General features: G+C 45.9%; 1 protein-coding gene across 3 annotated transcripts in view; it reads left to right on the plus strand.

The window, feature by feature from the left end:
• Positions 1–20753, plus strand: part of FRMD5 (FERM domain containing 5) — a 195928-nt gene that overhangs the window by 47961 nt on the left and 127214 nt on the right. The window contains exon 1 of one of the 3 annotated variants that reach the window (XM_056571566.1): positions 1833–2022. The exons of the other annotated variants lie outside the window; for them this stretch is intronic. Within the exon in view, the coding sequence (XP_056427541.1) occupies positions 1918–2022 (105 nt within the window). The 5' untranslated portion in view covers positions 1833–1917. Of the gene's footprint in view, positions 1–1832; positions 2023–20753 lie in introns of those variants that run through there. 3 annotated transcript variants of the gene reach the window in all.

The raw sequence follows: 20753 nt of genomic DNA on the forward strand, positions 1-20753 counted from the left end.
GTCTCTGACGGCCCCGATCAGCCAGTAATTCCGGGTCACCGGGTCACTGGAGACCCGATTGACCCGGAATCGCCGCAGATCGCTGGACAATTCCGACATCGCCGACATGGGGGGGCATAATGACCCCCCTGGGCGATATGCCGCGATGCCTGCTGAACGATTTCAGCAGGCATCGGGCACCGGCTCCCCTCCGGCTAGCGGCGGGGGGCCGGGAATGGACAGGACGTACTCTTACATCCTCGGTCCTTAAGGACTCGGAAACGGGTGAGTAGGAGTATGTCCATTGTTCTTAAGGGGTTAAAACATGCTTTTGTTAGTCGGTTTCCTGGGTTTTGCTTACGTGTGATTTATTTATCAAGGTCGTGCGACGATTTGATCAATAGGTTGCATGTAAGCAAAAGTAAAAAAAAGGATCATATAAAAGCATTATGTTTGAAAAGAATGATAAATCTCCTTCATACAAATTTTTTAACCAATGTATATTACAAATATACATTCGCTGCATGTTCAATGTGCTGCTATTCTAAGTGCATTGGAGAGATATTGCAGGAGACTGACTGAGTTTTCAACTGCAACATCTGTGTTTTTGCTGACCGCTGCTTGAGAACAGGTAAGGAATTTGTTCAGGTGTTTGCTATTGTGTGTTTGCTAATGAGCATAGCTCATTAACCCCTTAGGGCAGTGATGTGCGACAAAAAAATGGCTAAAAAGAAGCAATACACATCCACCTATATATCTGTTAGCTATGGAGATTACAGTGCTGTTATATGCAGGACTCACAGGTGATGTCTTCTCTGATTGGAGTTATTCACTTTTTTTCTCCATCTGGCCCGGACTGTCTTAAAGTGACAGTGGACAGATGTGCAAAAAATGCTCCCGTCCTTAAAGGGGTTCTCCGGTGCTTACACATCTTATCCCCTATACGCAGCTGGGGACGCCCTTGATCATGCACGCGGCACTCCGTTTGTAATCAGTCCCCGGAGCGTGTTCGCTCCAGGTCTGATTACGGGCGACCACCGGGCTGGCGGCGTGTGACGTCACGCCTCCGCCCCCGTGTGACGTCACGCTCCGCCCTTCAATGCAAGCCTACGGGAGGGGTCGTGATAGCTATCATGCCCCCTCCCGTAGGCTTGCATTGAGGGGCGGAGCGTGTCCATGCATGCTGGGAATTGCAGTTTTGCAACAGCTGGAGGCACCCTGGTGAGGAAACACTGTCATGTTTTCAATATCCCTAAACCATAGTGTGAATGGCTGCATTACACCTTAGCTGCATTACACCCTATAAAGTATATAATAGTCTATAGGCCCCAGCGAAAGGCTGTCCTGCGAATTGTAGTTTTGCAACAGCTGGAGGCACCCTGGTGGGGAAACACTGTCATCCAGTTTCAATATCCCTATGGTGTGACTGCATCCTTAACTGTATACAACCCTATAAAGTGTATAATAATCTCTAGGCCCCCACTAAAGACTTTACGGGCATGCTGTGAATTGTAGTTTTGCAACAGCAGGAGGCACGCTGGTGAGGAAACACTGTCATACGGTATAGCTGTATAAGACCCTATAAAGTATATATAATCTGTAGGCCCCGGCCCCTTATGTCCTATACACTGCCCAGTCTGCACAGAGCCCTATCTCCTCCACAGCTCAGTGTCACCGTCCTCTCTGGGTACCAACAATCATTGTAGTGATGATGGTGATGCGAGGCCACGCCCCCTCACCGCCCCACTCACCAATTAGCGGAGAGGGCTTCTTTCTTTCCCGTCTCTCTCGCCCTATTGGCTGATTAGACGTCACTCACCTTCTCCACGGCACTGATTGGTAGGCTAGATTGTAGAGGCGGGCTGTGTCTGCAGCACAGCCCGGCGGGCGCACTGTGACCCGGAGCGGGTGTGTACCCGTTGCGTGCCCGGTTTCGGGATGATGTTAAGTCGCTTAATGAGCGGAAGCAACCGCAGTCTGGACCTCCCATGTGTGTGCACCGTGAGGCTGCTGGACGACTCGGAGTATACGTGTAATGTGCAGGTGACAGGAGGGAGCAGGGGGACTGGATGGTGGGGGACACGAAGGACAGGCAGGGCACGGGTGGGCCCGGGGGTGGCATGTCTGTGCGGGTCATGTATGTGAGCTCCTGCTATGGGGTCGTTTATAGCTGCCGGGTCCCTGTGCTCCTCATACAGTCACCTTGTGTAGTACAGACAAGTGCATCTGTATTGGCAGCCTGGCACACAATGCCCTCCCCTGTGCCCACACTCATGTGCCATGCTGACTGCACTTCTACTGCTGTCTATGTAGTTCATTATGTGCTCTGTTATCCTCCGTGCATTGTATTCTTATCTATTGGGTTCCTGGTGTGCCTAACCCCTAGGGGGCACCATCTCTAAGGGGGCAGCATTATGGCATATACACCCTCCATCCTTGCCATTTCCCATCTCCAAATTGGAGGGAAAGGATGGGCAAGGGGCATCATTTTAGGGCAGCATAAAGTGTATACTTTCTTATAGGTTGATGCTCTTTATTACAGGCCAGCAGTCCTACTGTTCCCTAAAAACAACAGCAGCTTCCATGTTGGGGGTCAGTCCATATACCAGTGTTTCCTAACCAGGGTGCATCCAGCAGTTGAAAAACTACAACTCCCAGCATGCCCGGAAAGCCTTTGGCTGTATGCAGCTCCTGTGTAGATCTATATCACTACTAGTGGTGGTGGCGGCAAGCACTGAGATTATTACTAGTAACTAGAGATGAGAGAATTGACTGTAAATTAAAGGGAACTTGTCATCTCTTTCATGATGCCTAAATCACAAGCCATTGGGGTGGACCCGTGTGGCTTCACCCCTCCCCATCTGCCATGATTGATAGATCGTTTCCTGATTAGGTTTAAGGGGTGGAACTATCAAAGCTGATGGGGTAGAAAGAAACAATCAGAGACCACCGCGATGACCTGAGGTTCAAGCAGCATATAAGTGACGACAGGTTCCCTTTTAAGATTAAAATAAATATTCTGTCAATATGTTTAGTCTTTACAAAAAAAGAATAATTCTGCTTTCCAAGTGTTCCGATTCCCCAGAGACATTTGAAATGATATAGTCCTAGAAGACATCACAGTATCATACCAGACTTCTCCGGGGAATCAGGATTCATAAGATGTAGAACAATTTATTGTAGACTAAACAAATCCACGGCCAATTTATTAACTCTGGATTCATCAAATCTTACTGTAGATTTACTTATCTCTATTAGCAACTCTTAGGGGACCTATGATGGATGCTTTGGTCTATAGATACTCTTAGTGAAGTCTATTACAAAAAACTATTATATTGTTTACTGTACTGTTTCCTTTTTTCTATTTCCTTAAAGTGGTTCTCATTTTGGACAATACCTTTTTGTTTGATATTTGGCTTATCACAATGTGCCTCCAACCTGTTAGAACCCCCACTTATCAGCTGGAATCGGTAGGGAAACCTGGCACAAACTGCTCAGTTTCCCTGCAGTGCCCCTAGAGGGGAAAAGATGCATTACACCTTGCCCATTTATATCAAGGGGTTGTGTATGTAAGGCCAGGGCTACACAGACTTTTTCTAGCACCACAAATAGATTTTAAAGGAAAACTTAATGTAGGTTCACACACACACTAAACCTAATGCTCAAGGTAATAGTGCGGGTGAACCGGATTACAATAAAATATCACTTACCCAAATCCACAGTCAGCATGTTGCAGATCAAATATCCTGTAACAAAAGGTTTACTGTATGACCATAAATCACATTGACATTTGACAGGCTTAGCATACCCATTATCTCTGCCTCCATCCCCTCTGTTCTAATATGCCCGTCTACCTCGCACTCACATGGGCGAAGGGTCAATGAATATTTATGAAGGGGCGGTCATATCGAAGCTGAGGGAATGGAGGCAGGGAATCTGGGTTCCGCCTCCATTGCGCAAAGCTGGCTATTCCAAGATTAGCAACGCCGGTTAATACACCCTGTTTCTCCGGAACCGGACTGCAAATCTGGGTAAAGGATACCTCATTGTAATCCGGTTCACCTACACTATAACATTGTGATACCTTGTGTCCCTTTCTCTTGTCCTGCATTAAAGGGGTTATCCAGGAAAAAAACATTTTTTTATATATCAACTGGCTCCAGAAAGTTAAACAGATTTGTAAATCACTGCTATTAAAAAATCTTAATCCTTTCAGTACTTATGAGCTTCTGAAGTTAAGGTTGTTCTTTTCTGTCTAAGTGCTCTCTGATCACCCGTGTCTCGGGAACCGCCCAGTTTAGAAGAGGTTTGCTATGGGGATTTGCTTCTAAACTGGGCGGTTCCTGAGACACGTAATTTACAAATGTGTTTAACTTTCTGGAGCCAGTTGATATATAAAAAAATGTTTTTTCCTGGATAACCCCTTTAATGCAGGACAAGAGAAAGGGACACAAGGTATCCACTCTCTGCTCTGGCCAAGAAAATCCTGTTCCTCAACCTGTGTCTCTCCAGCTGTTTCAAGACTACAACTCCCATCATACTCGGACAGCCGTGGATTGAGAAACACTGTAAAAGGGTATATGAAATTGGGTTTTGTAAACTGGACTTAAGGTGACTGTGTAGCACAGTGTTTTCCAATCAGTGTGCCTCCTGCTGTTGCAAAACTGCAACTCCTAGCATGTCTGGACAGCCAAAGGCTGTCCGGGCATGCTGGGAGTTGTAGTTTTGCAACAGCTGAAGACTCCCTGATTAGAAAGCACTGGTGTAGCCCATCAGACATCTATGGGATATATGAGCATACAGTAAGCTTTTTGTTACAGGACATTTGCTATGTGATCAGGCACACAAAAGCAATCTATTCATGGGTATAGTCACGCATAGACAAGTGTATAATACTTATTGTACATAGTACCTTCCATGTCTAGTATTGCACAACCAGATTCTTATTGTGTATTTAAAGGATTTTCCCATCTCATGAAGATATATCATCACTGATTGTCAGACCCCACAATCCGAGGTGGTTTAGCCTTGCATCCCTGCCATAGTTTTTTTTCCCCCTCCACAGCAGCGCTCTCGACCACCCAACTGTGCAGAGAGCTGCAGCGTGGCCTCGTCCACCCCATGCAGTTCTCTCCTCACTATGAGATCAGAAAACCCCTTTTAGGCTGCATTCACATCTCGTTTTTGCAATACGGTTCCTGTATCTGGTTTCAGTGTAAAAACCGTATGGAACGTATTACAAACCGTATGTATAGACATGTCATTGAAAATCGTATGCCAAACGTAGCATCCGGTTGTGTACGTTTTACATAATTTACGGTTTTATCTGTTTTTTTCCCTGTACACAAAACCGTAGTCTACTACGGTTTTATGTCCAGGTGAAAAAACGGATGGTGGTCAATTGGATCTGTACAGAACCTTATGTGCGTACGGTTGCATCCGGTTTGCTCAATACGGTTTTGCAGTCTGCATATGCGCAGTGCACGTCGAAAGTTCATCGCACAAATAGAACAAGAACTTTATTTAATTAAGGACAAACCTAAAACCGTATCCATTTTTTATTTTTTCCAAAAACGTATTAAACCGTATGCAACCGGACATCTGTTTTCAAACCGTATAGGGTTTAAAACCGTACAGAGGTACATACAGTTGTACACGGTTCGGTCCGGTTTTGAGACCTAAGTTGTTTTTTTTTACAAAAAAACAGATACGGAAACCGTATTGCAAAAAGAAGATGTGAATGCAGCCTTAGATGGGCAGAGAGCGCAGAGCCGGGAGAGCACTTTCTATAGCTCTCAGTAGAGAGGGCAATTATACATGCATGGACTGGTGTCCACCAGTAGCCCAGGGGGTCCCAGCAGATGGACTGATCAGTGTTTTATGATATGTCCTATCAGTATGTCATAAAACTGTTGTGGGAATAGCCCTTTAATTACATTTGTCATTGAATCACAAAAGAAATGTTCTTGCGGCCTTTGTTAGACTCTATGATTGTAACAATTACGTCTAGTGACCGAGGATAATTCTGAAGATAGATCCATTTTCCGGTCAGCTGGATCTGATTGTCCCCGCAGACATGATGATTATCACCACGCGGTTAGATTGGCAGGAATAGCTTCACTTATGTGGCATACGTAGATCTGCTAGAACAGGGAAATATGAAGCATCATTTATAATAAAGCCTTTAGGTGGCAGCGATGCCTTTTGTATTTTAAAGGGGCACTCCAACAGGAAATAGAATTTGAAATTAAAAGCGTATAGTCACGTGACTTATTTTTCCCGATTTCCATAGCACATTCCACAGAGACACATTTTCATGCTGAGGATTTGAAGACAGATAATAGCCCTATGCCATATGGCTGACCTTTGTCTGGCTTCATGCTAATTTTGCGTAGAGAAGTGACATTTAATTTGTTACTTTTTTCCACAACACGGATTTCAAACGTTTGGCATAGTTCATAGTTGAAATCAATGGAACGCAGGTTTCACATGGATTCTAGCACAGAATGTGCATCCGAAGCGAATACATTTCACACATACTGCTGTCTGCATCTATTACCTTGTGCCAGAGAAAGCGTTTATAGTCCATATAGTTAAGAAGAAAGTACAGGCAACTCACCACGTTGTAGTAACTTCGTGTTTATTACTGGGACATGCAGGTAAAGCGGCTCCACGCCACACCGGGATGCCGAACACTAGTGCGTTAACCGATATCGGTTAACGCACTAGTGTTCGGCATCCCGGTGTGGCGTGGAGCCGCTTTACCTGCATGTCCCAGTAATAAACACGAAGTTACTACAACGTGGTGAGTTGCCTGTACTTTCTTCTTAACTATATGGATTTGCATTTATCTTATCACTATCGCAGTACATGAGCACCACCACATGAAGATACGCTGCTAGCTAGAGTGCGCATATAGACTACTTAAGGGAGAATATATAGAGGGAGAGCAGTGCCAGCACTTCACTTTCTGTTATGAAGCCTTGAAAGCGTTTATAGTGTTTGCCTTACCAGTGTTCCTGACCTCTTGCTATTGCTATTGACTACGAACCTTGCCGCCTGCCCCGACCTTCTGCTACGTCTGACCCTGCCTCTGCCTAGTCCTTCTGTCCCACGCCTGCTCAGCAGTCAGAGAGGTTGAGCCGTTGCCGGTGGATACGACCTGGTTGCTACCGCCGCAGCAAGACCATCCCGCTTTGCGGCGGGCTCTGGTGAATACCAGTAGCAACCTAGAACCGGTCCACCGACTCGGTCCACGCCAATCCCTCGCTGACACAGAGGATCCACATCCAGCCTGCCGAATCCTAACAGTAGATCCGGCCATGGATCCCGCTGAGGTCCCGCTGCCAGTTGGCGCTGACCTTATCACGGTGGTCGCCCAGCAGTCTCAACAGATAGAGCAACTTGGACAACAGTTCACCCAACAAGGACAGCAGCTGTCGCAGTTGACCGCCATGCTACAGCAACTTTTGCCACAGCTACAGCAGCAACCATCTCCTCCGCCAGCTCCTGCACCTCCTCCGCAGCGAGTGCCCGCTCCTGGCCTCCGCTTGTCCCTGCCGGACAAATTTGATAGGGACTCTAGACTTTGCCGTGTTCCCTACATTTGGAGATGCTGTCGGACCTATTTCCTACAGAACGGTCGAAGGTGGATTTCGTGGTTAGTCTCCTGTCTGGGAAGGCCCTCTCATGGGCCACACCGCTCTGGGACCGCAATGATCCTGTCACTGCCACTGTACAGTCCTTCTTCGTGAGGTTCGTAGAGTCTTCGAGGAACCAGCCCGAGCTTCTTCTGCCGAGACTGCCTTGCTGAACCTGGTCCAGGGAAATTCTTCTGTAGGAGAATACGCCATCCAATTTCGTACCCTCGCCTCTGAATTATCTTGGAACAACGAGGCCCTCTGCGCGACCTTTAAAAAAGGCCTATCCAGTAACATCAAGGATGTGCTGGCCGCACGAGAAATTCCTGCCAACCTGCATGAACTTATCCATTTGGCCACCCGCATTGACATGCGTTTTTCTGAAAGATAACAGGAGCTTCGCCAGGAAAAAGACCTTGATTTCTGGGCACCTCTCTCACAGTATCCTTTGCAATCTACCCCTGTGCCTCCCGCCGAGGAGGCTATGCAAGTGGATCGGTCTCGCCTGACCCATGAAGAGAGGACTCGCCGTAGAGATAAAAATTTATGTCTGTACTGCGCTAGTACCGAACATTTCTTGGTGGATTGCCCTATTCGTCCTCCACGTCTGGGAAACACACGCACGCACCCAGCTCACGTGGGTGTGGCGTCTCTTGGTATGAAGTCTGCTTCTCCACGTCTCACTGTGCCCGTGCGGATTTCTCCTTCTGCCAACTCTTCCTTCTCAACTATGGCCTTCTTGGACTCTGGTTCTGCGGGAAATTTCATTTTGGCCTCTTTTGTTAATAAGTTCAACATCCCTGTGACCCGTCTCGCCAAGCCGCTCTACATTTCCTCGGTCAACGGAGTGAAATTGGACTGCACTGTGCGTTACCGCACAGAACCCCTGCTCATGAGCTTTGGACTGCATCACGAAAAAATTGAACTTTTTGTTTTGCCCAACTGCACCTCTGAACTCCTCCTCGGTCTGCCATGGCTCCAACGCAACTCTCCTACCCTTGACTGGACCACCGGGGAGATCAAGAGCTGGGGTGCTTCTTGCAACAAAGAATGCCTCACGTCTTCCCCCAGTCCCGTCTGTCAAACCTCAGTGTCTCCTCCTATACCTGGTCTCCCCAAGGCCTATCAGGACTATGCCGTGCCTCCTCATAGCCCCCGTCCTGGTAATACTCTGCCCCATGCCAAGCTTCACCCTCTGCCCCCCCCTCCCCATTCCCACTCCTTCTGAACTGCCTGCCGTTGATGAGCATACCCAGGACTTCACTGTCCTCCAGAAGGAGACCCTACAATCGCTCCCAATGTCCTCGTCCCATGTGGAGCGACATCCAGACAAAAAGAGGGGGAGACCTAAGGGGGGGTTTACTGTTACGCCGAGCGCTCCGGGTCCCTGCTCCTCCCTGGAGCGCTCGCGGCGTTCCTCTCTCTGCAGCGCCCCGGTCAGACCCGCTGACCGGGAGCGCTGCACTGACACTGCCGGCGGGGATGCGATTCGCATAGCGGGACGCGCCCGCTCGCGAATCGCATCCCAAGTCTCTCACCTGTCCCGTTCCCCGGCTGTCTCGTCCTGGCGCGCGCGCGCCAGCTCTCTAGGATTTAAAGGGCCAGTGCACCAATGATATGTGCCTGGCCCAATCAGTCTAATTAGCCTCCACCTGCTCCCTGTCTATTTAACCTCACTTCCCCTTCACTTCCTTGCCGGATCTTTTTGCCTTGTGCCAGAGAAAGCGTTTATAGTGTTTGCCTTACCAGTGTTCCTGACCTCTTGCTATTGCTTTTGACTACGAACCTTGCCGCCTGCCCCGACCTTCTGCTACGTCTGACCTTGCCTCTGCCTAGTCCTTCTGTCCCACGCCTTCTCAGCAGTCAGCGAGGTTGAGCCGTTGCCGGTGGATACGACCTGGTTGCTACCGCCGCAGCAAGACCATCCCGCTTTGTGGCGGGCTCTGGTGAATACCAGTAGCAACCTAGAACCGGTCCACCGACACGGTCCACGCCAATCCCTCGCTGACACAGAGGATCCACATCCAGCCTGCCGAATCCTAACATCACTGCTGTGGATGATGCAAATAATAATGGATATTTTAATAAAAAAACGGACCTGTCAGCAGGTTTTTAGATAAGCACACAGCTAGATAGGGCTTGTCATCAGGATTCCATTTCCGGTCATGCCCTTTTTATCACTATAGTCCTTTCCAGGACTTTAAAAGTTCTATATAAGCCTTTTTGTTATTTGCAAGTGATGCTCAAGTGCCCAGGGGGCGTTCCCTAGCAAGCAAGTACCCAGGCAAGTCCAGCCCATGTCTTCTTTACCTAGTCAAATGGGGTAGGCAGATGCACGCGGGTTGGGGGAAGGCAGTAATACAGAGAACATGGGCTGGACTTGCCTGGGAACACCCCCTGGGAACTTTTGCGTAATATACATAATAACATAAATGCTTATATCTCTGTGCTGGAATACAGAGATGAATCCTGATGAGCCCTGTACTGATTTACACCCATGTTTTCCTGCTGACAGGCCTGCTTTAATATTAAAGATAATAGGACACCAGAGAGACTATTTAATGTAAAATTTTCTTGTTAGAGCCTCTTTTGGTCTAGACATGTTTCTTTAAATGGGCATTGTCAGATTCGCAAACTTTTTATATGTTGTACATCTTGGCAAAACATTAACCTTTCTAATATAATGCATAAAAAATTAAATTTACTTTTTATAGAAATCATGGCTTATAAAATCATGGCTTTGTCCAAGCTGAAGCACAGACATGGACAAAATCCAGTAAGTGAGGGTGGGCTAGCATTCCTCTGTGGTCTCTCGTGTCTGATGGTACTACTCTGTGCTCTCTTGTGTCTGATGGTGCTCCTCTGCACTCTCTTGTGTCTGATAGCACTCCTCTGTGCTCTTTCCTATCTGATAGTCCTCCTCTGTGCTCTCCCCTGTCTGATAGCACACGTCTGTGCTCTCTCCTGTCTGATAGGACTCCTCTGTGCTCTCTCCTCTCTGATAGCACTCCTCTGTGCTCTCTCCTGTCTGATAGCACTCCTCTGTGCTCTTTCCTGTCTGATAGTCCTCCTCTGTGCTCTATCCTGTCTGATAGTACTCCTCTGTGCTCTCTCCTGTCTGATAGCACTCCTCTGTGCTCTCTCCTGTCTGATAGCACTCCTCTGTGCTCTCTCCTGTCTGATAGCACTCCTCTGTGCTCTCTCCTGTCTGATAGCACTCCTCTGTGCTCTCTCCTGTCTGATAGCACTCCTCTGTGCTCTCTCCTGTCTGATAGCACTCCTCTGTGCTCTCTCCTGTCTGATAGCACTCCTCTGTGCTCTCTCCTGTCTGATAGCACTCCTCTGTGCTCTCTCCTGTCTGATAGCACTCCTCTGTGCTCTCTCCTGTCTGATAGCACTCCTCTGTGCTCTCTCCTGTCTGATAGGACTCCTCTGTGCTCTCTCCTGTCTTATAGCACTCCTCTGTGCTCTCTCCTGTCTGATAGGACTCCTCTGTAACCTTTCTCGTCCTATCAGACAGAACTTACTGGACTTTGGGGAGATTTCTCAAATCCTGTGTAGAGGAAAAATTGCTGAGTTGCCCATAGCAACCAATCAGATCGCTTCTTTCATTTTGCAAAGGCCTTGTTAAAAATTGCCTTGGTCAACTGGGCAACTTTTCCTCTGGACAGGTTTTGATGAATCTCCCCCCCCCTTGTCCATGCCTGTGCTTCAGCTTGGATAAAGCCATGATTTTATAAGCCATGATTTCTATAAAAAGGAAATAACATTTTCTTATGAAGTATATTAGAAAGGGTAATGTTTTGCCAAATGTACAACATATAAAAAGTTTTTGTATCTGACAGTGCCCATTTAAAGGGGTTCACTGGGACTTTAACATCCTTGGGATAGGTCATCGGAGTCTGATTAGTGAACAAGCCCATATCTGTGTCCCTCTGCTCATTGAAGTGGCTACATCAATGCTTACATAGACTTATTGGCTCATCTCATCCAGTCCCAGACGAGCATCAATAGGAAACTTCTATCCTCACCTTAGAACATTATGGTTTGACTGGTGTACGGCCCCAAACAAAAGCCCCAGCTGCAAAATGTGGCCATACGTGGTGTAAATGGCCCCTATGAAGGGCACATTTCCTCTGATTTTCTACTATCCTCTCTGTTTTCTACTACCTGTTGTTCGTTGCATTGCCACAAATAGTAACCCAGTGGGATAATAATAATTTGTTGCCTTTTCAATATAATTATGTAAATCATGGCAGCTGCAAATCACAGCACGTCGTGTGATAAAAATAATCTTTTTATAAAATGTATTTATTTTCCACTATTTGCACAGTGACAATGTAACTCATAGTACTGTACATGATATAGACTGCAGTCATGTAGATCATGTAGTCCAAAGAAAATTCTGGTCTATATCTGAATCTATCATTGATATATTTGCATCAGTTCAGTCTACCATAGAGCTTACTATCTAATTTTACTCTCCTAACATAAACAGAGTATATCCATGGTGTGCGCTTTATAACTTTATTTATGAACCTGACTCCTATCAAGCTCCTCTTTAAATACAATAAACCGATGAAGAATTGTGGCTATTCTGTACATATCCTCAGCTGTGTGTCTAACATGTGCTAGTCAATATGTTCTGTTTTTTTTTTGCATCCTTCCAGGAAGTGACATGTGTAGCTAAGATGCCACAAAAAGCATGCCACTTCCTGGCGCTGATCTCTATAAGCAGAAATTAGTGGCAGGAAAGGGCGTCCATCCAACAAGAATGAGTAGTGACTGCTTTAAATGGAATCTCTCATCAGTATTATAGTATTGCACTACAAACCTACCTCGCGGCGCTACCCCGAACCATGCTTCCCCCCCCCCCCCCGTTGAAATCAATAGTTGCCGCAGCGCTACCCTGAACCCCCCCGAATTCATGAGTGAAGTCACGCCAGCCTGCAGCCGGCCACTAGGAGGGAGACCCCCTAGTGGCCGGTTTTTAACATTAAAAGAAACTATTTTAATGAAAATAAAATTAATAGATTTATATTAGAGATATGTTGTAGTATATAAGTACTACAACATATAAAAAAAAGTTTGGTGACAGTGCCCATTTAAGCACTTTATATTTTAACAATTACTACTACTTGTATATGGGCTTTTATACCATTTTATTATTATATCATTATATGCTTTCTCAACCCCCATATTCCCCTAGCCTGTACAAGTATATGTGGGCTACAGTTTTCCACATCTAAGAGATCCTTTCTTTTACTGTTTTGATCACCAAAAATTACACCCTTAAGGGTAGGGCCACGTGCTGTATTTAACTGCATATTTTTCTACCCATTAAAGTCAATGGGTATCAAAATCAGCTACAGAACATACACGGCAAAACACGACATGTGTGACACTACCCTTAGTGTGTATTCATGTGTACAGTATCTGTGGATATTGGATGCACGGGATTTAAAGCTCTAGATTTCAATGTAAACTAAAGGTCAAATATGCCCAGGATACTGTTTGTGTGAATACACCCTTAGGGTAGGGTCACACACAGCGCATGCGCAGAGTAATTGATGCTGCAAGAAATCTGCCAGGCAGCGGGAAATCTGCAGCATATAGAATGTGAACGGATAGGGTTTGGAGGCGGGTCGCGTGTCACAGTTACTTCGGTATGCTCGGCCCTCCTCCGAACCTTCCTGCGCGCACAGGGCTGTGGCGGGAATAGACATGTGTGTCTGCTCATAGCGCATACGCAGCGTATTTCCCTATGCCCGACAGATTTCTCGCAGAGCAAAAAATGTTGCGTATGCGCTGTGTAACCCTACACTTTGAAGGATATAAGGGAAGAGAGACCAGAAATGAAGGATCTTCCAGTCCAGATTGTCTTCTCTTCACTGCTTCGTAATAAGTTTCCTTAAAAACAACCCAGTTAGATATTTGGTTTGTGTCTATAATTCCATGAAGATGATTGCGATCTCTCTACATTGACGGCTCTTTACTATGATCGCTTTGTCCACTGCACAAAACACTTCTTGTGGTATCTCCAGTGATTGAATGGCGGCTTTGTGAGCGGAGAATGCACTGTATTATGACCGGTCTAACATCATATCACTAACAATGAACTCTGTGAGAGGTTTCCTAACATGATTTGGCTCTTCTTCAAAAATATATAGTGTTCTGACTGACTTGTGTGTGTTACACATCTCTTTACACGCACTAGTCAGTCAGAGCCCATTGGGTGACATTCCTCGGCCAGAAGGAAATGGTTACCCATATTTCCTCTGTAACAAGCCCACTCTTCCAGCAAGGCTTGTGACCACATTTTGGAACACTGCTTCAGCAGATCAGTGTATCGCCTGGACAATTCAGAGACCAGTGCTTTTTGGAGGATAGGAGAAAGGCCTCCATTTTTTTTATTACTTTGTACACTGCTGATATAAAATTTAAAGTACCGGCTGTCCAGACATGCTGGGAGTTGTAGTTTTGCAACAGCTGGAGGCACCCTGGTTGGGAAACACCACCATAGGCATATGGCTTGTACATCCAATGCATTCTTAGATTCCTGGCATTACTATGTCCAGTCTCTATGAAGGAGGGCCACAGTTTGGAGACCACATGGCTAGAGCATTCCCCTGGCATCCACCAAACCTAGATTCATTCACTAGACCAGTGTTTCCCAACCAGGGTGCCTCCAGCTGTTGCAAAACTGCAATTCCCAACATGCCCGGACAGCCAAAGGCTGTCCGGGCATGCTGGGAGTTGTAGTTTTGCAACAGCTGGAGGCACCCTGGTTGGGAAACACTGCATTAGACTAACAGATGTCTAAGCTTTATCCATAGCTTCTACCCAAGGCTTGACATTGCATTATAGTGATCTCAGGCTTTAATGTGGCGGCTCAACAATCAAAGCTGAAATGATAAAGCTCCCTACAAGACATTCTTGTGCTAATGTTATTTTAAAGGGGTATTCCAGAAAAATATTTTAATGTCTAAACATGCTCAGGATATAGAAAACGCACATACTCAGCCAGTGATTGGTTAAGCAGAAATTACCTGTGTGTTGGCAAAGAAGCCATGAGAAGCGGCAGAATCGGCAGGGGATTGGTGGTTGGTAAGTATGTATGGCTTAATACTTCCTGCCAATCGGAGAACGTCTAGACATTAAAATCTTTTTTCATAATACCTCTTTAAAGTAGGATACCTGTTGTTCCAGCGCTTCTTAGTCCTGTTTTGTAACATACTGCTTTTTGGCAGAACTGTTATTTATCCCTGACATTTATTCTTCACAATATCAAGGCCTACAGCTAACCGTGAAAGCTCTAGGTCAGGTGTCCTCAAAATACGGCCCGCGGGCCACATGCGGCCTGCCGAGGACATTTATCCAGCCCGCCGCTGCCTGGGACATCCCTGTGTCCCGAAAGATGTTTCCGGGACACAGGGATGCGCTCTCGGAGACCCCGCATTTACTTAAAAAACGCAGGGGCCGCCAGGAAGGTGGCGCACGCAGGGACGTCACTGACGCCATGCGTTCGCCCATAGCAACGGAGCGCGGAGAAGCGGGGCAGCGATGAGGACGTGCGCTGGCCAGCTAGGTAAGTGTTATCAGCGGCACGTCAGCTTCGGTGCTCCGACCACCCCGCTCCTTCGGTCCCGGGACTTACTGCTATGTCCGGACCGGAGGAGCGGTGGTCAGAGCACTGAAGTGGGGCAGAACACAGGCATACAGCCTCCAGCCATACACTGGCTGGAGGCTGTATGTCTGTGGGGGAACATACTGCATCTAATGTGGGGGAACATGCTGCACCTAATGTGGGGAGCTATACTGCACCTAATTTGGGGGATCTATACTGCACCTAATTTGGGGGATCTATACTGCACCTAATGTGGGGAGCTATACTGGGCCTAATTTGGGGGATCTATACTGCACCTAATGTGGGGGAACTATACTGCACCTAATTTGGGGGATCTATACTGCACCTAATGTAGGAGATCTATACTGCACCTAATGTGGGGAAACATGCTGCACCTAATGTGGGGAGCTATACTGCACCTAATTTGGGGGATCTATACTGCACCTAATTTGGGGGATCTATACTGCACCTAATGTGGGGGAACATGCTGCACCTAATGTGGGGGAACATGCTGCACCTAATGTGGGGGAACTATACTGCACCTAATGTGGGGAGCTATACTGCACCTAATGTGGGGAGCTATACTGCACCTAATTTGGGGGATCTGTACTGCACCTAATGTGGGGGAACATGCTGCACCTAATGTGGGGAGCTATACTGCACCTAATGTGGGGGAACATTATACTACACCTATTGTGGGGGAACATTATACTGCACCTAATGTGGGGGAACATTATACTGCACCTAATGTGGGGGAACATTATACTGCACCTAATGTGGGGGAACATTATACTGCACCTAATGTGGGGGAACATTATACTGCACCTAATGTGGGGGAACATTATACTGCACCTAATGTGGGGGAACATTATACTGCACCTAATGTTGGGGAACATTATACTGCACCTAATGTTGGGGAACATTATACTGCACCTAATGTGGGGGAACATTATACTGCACCTAATGTGGGGGAACTATACTGCACCTAATGTGGGGGAACTATACTGCACCTAATGTGGGGGAACTATACTGCACCTAATGTGGGGGAACTATACTGCACCTAATGTGGGGGAACTGTACTGCACCTAATGTGGGGGAACTGTACTGCACCTAATGTGGGGGAACTGTACTGCACCTAATGTGGGGGAACTGTACTGCACCTAATGTGGGGGAATTGTACTGCACCTAATGTGGGGGAATTGTACTGCACCTAATGTGGGGGAACTATACTGCACCTAATGTGGGGAGAACTGTACTGCACCTAATGTGGGGAGAACTATACTGCACCTAATGTGGGGAGAACTATACTGCACCTAATGTGGGGGAACTATATTGCACCTAATGTGGGGGAACTATACTGCACCTAATGTGGTGGAACTGTACTGCACCTAATGTGGGGGAACTGTACTGCACCTAATGTGGGGGAACTGTACTGCCAACCCTAATGTGGGGAAACTGTACTGCCAACCCTAATGTGTGGGAACTACAACCTAATGTGGGGGATCTATACTGCCAACCTAATGTGGGGGAACTGTGCTGCGTACTTAAAGTGGTAGTCCACTAATAAGATATATAAGTGTGCATAGGAATTTGTTCATGTTTTGTTATCTATAGTCCGGCCCTCCAACGGTCTGAGGGACCGTGAACTGGCCCCCCGTTTAAAAAGTTTGAGGACCCCTGCTCTAGGTAGACAGAAATGTGCTGGACCTTTTACAATGAGACACTGAAGGGGACTTCTTTATATATGTATATACCAAGAACTGCAATTTACAGTATTTTCCCCACAAACTTGTTAAGGGGTGCAGCCAGGGCCTCTATATTCACATGGGGGACTTTTTACAATTCCACATGAATTTGGTTCAGCAAAGTTTGGAATTCTGCCAACATTTAACCACCAAAGACTTCAATGAGATTCCGCCATGGAATTCTGAAAATGATTGACTGGTCTTATATTTTTGCTGAAAGCTAGATTTACACTGGGATTGCAGAATACTATTGAAAGCAATAAACAGTTAATTACAGCGGAAGAAAATACTGCAGGTCCTTCTTAAAGTCAGTGGTAGTCATCGGGACCCGTTGGTGTCTGTTGTGCAAAGGACCCCTTCGTCTCCCTTTTGTGGCCCAATCTATTTAGAAAGGGAGTAAGATAAAAAAAAACTTTAACTAAGACCAGGATCACAAACATCTGGCAATCTAGAGTCACCTTAGATGCATTGCACCCGGCATACCATCTGGTGCCCCATAGGCTGAGATGGAGCATGGTGCTAGATACATGGACCATCTAATGTATTTGCCATCTGGTATGGTTGCACCGGACTAGAAAACACTGCATGCATTGGTCTTACGCTATCCACAGGCATATGTGAACCTGGCAGGGAAACAAAATTAAACCCCCCAGCTAAAATCTTATCTCAACGTGTAAAATATGTTTTTTCTTATTTATTTAATTATTAATTATATATATATATATATATATATATATATATATATATATATATATATATATTTTTTTTTTTTTTTTTTAAAGCACCTATATAACACTTTTGATTCTAGCATTAGGCTCTGTTTACACTTAGGAATTACAATACAGCATGTATTTTGGCAGAGGATGTGCTGCGGATTTGCTGTAAGTGTGCAGCAGGGGATTCACATGAGGATTAAACTTATTGTCAGTCATTGGGGCTAATCCTCAGCATTTCTGGAAAAAAAAAATCTACATGTTACATATTGGGAAACTCCATTCACATGTATAGGAGACAGATTGTTGTTGGATTTGTGAAGCCACATGGAAATCTGTAGTAAATCTGACACGTGGGGACTAAAAAGCAGAGAACAATGCATGGTAAAGCTAATCTGTGTTTCCAGAACTATAGACAGTATAACACATGGCCTCTGAAACATATACCGACAGGGAACAACATCAGAATATGCTTAAAAAATATGCTTTGTGAACATACCCTTAAAAGGGACATGTACGGTTGTTCTTTCTCTACTGTTGTATGTTCACACTGCGGAATTGGAATTCCAATTCTGCTTTCCGTAGAAATAGAAGATCAATCCTATATTTATTGGAATTCTACAACGGAATCCCATTGAAGTTAATGGGGCTTAAATTTCGACAGAATTCCATGTTCTGAAAATTGCGGAAATTCTGCTGTGTGAACATACCCTAAAAGGAAGACGTTATCACTTCCATGCTGATGAACCAGTCATTGAGCAGTTTGCATTAGCTTCTTCCTGCCCCACCAGTTTTGATTGATACTTCTGTCCCTATACCAAGACAGGAAGAGATCTATCAAGGCTGGCGGGGTAAGGAGAAGCTGCCTGATGACTCATGGTTCGGGCTGCATCAAAGTTATGAAAGGTTCTCTTTAAAGCGTACCTGTAATAGTGCAAAAAAAAAAAAAAAGTAATATGTTACTCAGTACCTAATCCTGATCATGTACATATCATTATTATGTGTCTAGGACCTATATACTCCTAACAAATAATATTTGTATGCTGCTCACTTGCTCTTTGTTCTTTCCTTGTGGAGGAAGTGTGTCCATCTTCTTCCTCATCTGCTCTGAGTCTGGGAGCAGCCTGGCAGTCTGCAAATCAATGCACAGTTGTTTTTATGCATACATTTTCTATCTGTTCCTAGTTAAGCTGGATGCAAATCAACATAGCTGTCATTATGTGCGTCATTCAGCGTTCAGACTCCTGAATGTCTAAACAGCTTCTTTGTCATTCAGGAGTCAGAAAGCTTTGGCTGTTCAAGCATGCTGGGAGATGTAGTTTTGCAACAGCTGGAGCTGCAGTGTTTATAAAGAACTGTGTAAGAGCAGTGTTGCTTTTAGCTGTTGCAAAACTACAACTTGTCTGTAGTTTTGCAAGAGCTGGAGGCACACAGCTGGAGAATACATAGCTCTAAAACAGAGTTTTACAAAGATTGTACCCCCAGCCATTGCAGAACTAAAACTCCCGTCATGGGAGTTGTAGTTTAGGAACAGCTGAAGGCTGCAGTGGTGCAATGTTGATTTCCTATACTGGATACCAACACACTTTACGGCTGGTATCCAGTATGCTGTAAAATACAGAGTAGTCTGTCTGCATAAAGACAGATGACCCCTATTGGTGGCTATTTAAATTTTTTATTTTTTAGTATTAAAACTTCATAAATGTTTATTTTAAAAAGTCATCATTAGCGATACAAGAAGTGATCTCCAGCTCACCACCAGGTCAGGGGTGCACGGAAGCGTGGGAACTGCACGGGCAGATAAGATAAAGATGACAGGAGGTTCCAGCAAGCTGCTTTATTGAATCATCAACAGGAACACAGAACACAGTGTGGTCACTCATACTGCCATCAATACTGTCACTGCTATTGTTGTGTTTATTCATTTGTTTGTTTTTTCAAGCACATTGTGGTGAAGATTATGTGTAAGTCTCCGTCTGTGTAGGGCAGGGGTCCTCAAACTTTTTAAACGGGGGGCCAGTTCACGGTCCCTCAGACCGTTGGAGGGCCAGACTATAGATAACAAAACATGAACAAATTCCTATGCACACTTATATATCTTATTAGTGGACTACCACTTTAAGTACGCAGCACAGTACCCCCCACATTAGGTTGGCAGTATAGATCCCCCCACATTAGGTTGTAGTTCCCACACATTAGGGTTGGCAGTACAGTTCCCCCACATTAGGGTTGGCAGTACAGTTCCCCCACATTAGGTGCAGTACAGTTCCCCCACATTAGGTGCAGTACAGTTCCGCCACATTAGGTGCAGTATAGTTCCCCCAAATTAGGTGCAGCATAGTTCCCCCACATTAGGTGCAGTATAGTTCTCCCCACATTAGGTGCAGTACAATTCCCCCACATTAGGTGCAGTACAATTCCCCCACATTGGGTGCAGTACAATCCCCCCACATTAGGTGCAATACAGTTCCCCCACATTAGGTGCAGTACAGTTCCCCCACATAAGGTGCAGTACAATTCCCCCACATTAGGTGCAGTACAATTCCCCCACATTAGGTGCAGTACAATTCCCCCACATTAGGTGCAGTACAATTCCCCCACATTAGGTGCAGTACAGTTCCCCCACATTAGGTGCAGTACAGTTCCCCCACATTAGGTGCAGTACAGTTCCCCCACATTAGGTGCAGTACAGTTCCCCCACATTAGGTGCAGTACAGTTCCCCCACATTAGGTGCAGTACAGTTCCCCCACATAAGGTGCAGTACAGTTCCCTCACATTAGGTGCAGTACAGTTCCCCCACATTAGGTGCAGTACAGTTCCCCCACATTAGGTGCAGTACAGTTCCCCCACATTAGGTGCAGTACAGTTCCCCCACATTAGGTGCAGTACAGTTCCCCCACATTAGATTCAGTATAGTTCCCCCACATTAGGTGCAGTATAGTTCCCCCACATTAGGTGCAGTATAGTTCCCCCACATTAGTTGCAGTATAATGTTCCCCCACATTAGGTGCAGTATAATGTTCCCCCACATTAGGTGCAGTATAATAT

Source organism: Hyla sarda, chromosome 4, assembly GCF_029499605.1.
Source record: "Hyla sarda isolate aHylSar1 chromosome 4, aHylSar1.hap1, whole genome shotgun sequence".
NCBI classification, from domain to species: domain Eukaryota; kingdom Metazoa; phylum Chordata; class Amphibia; order Anura; family Hylidae; genus Hyla; species Hyla sarda.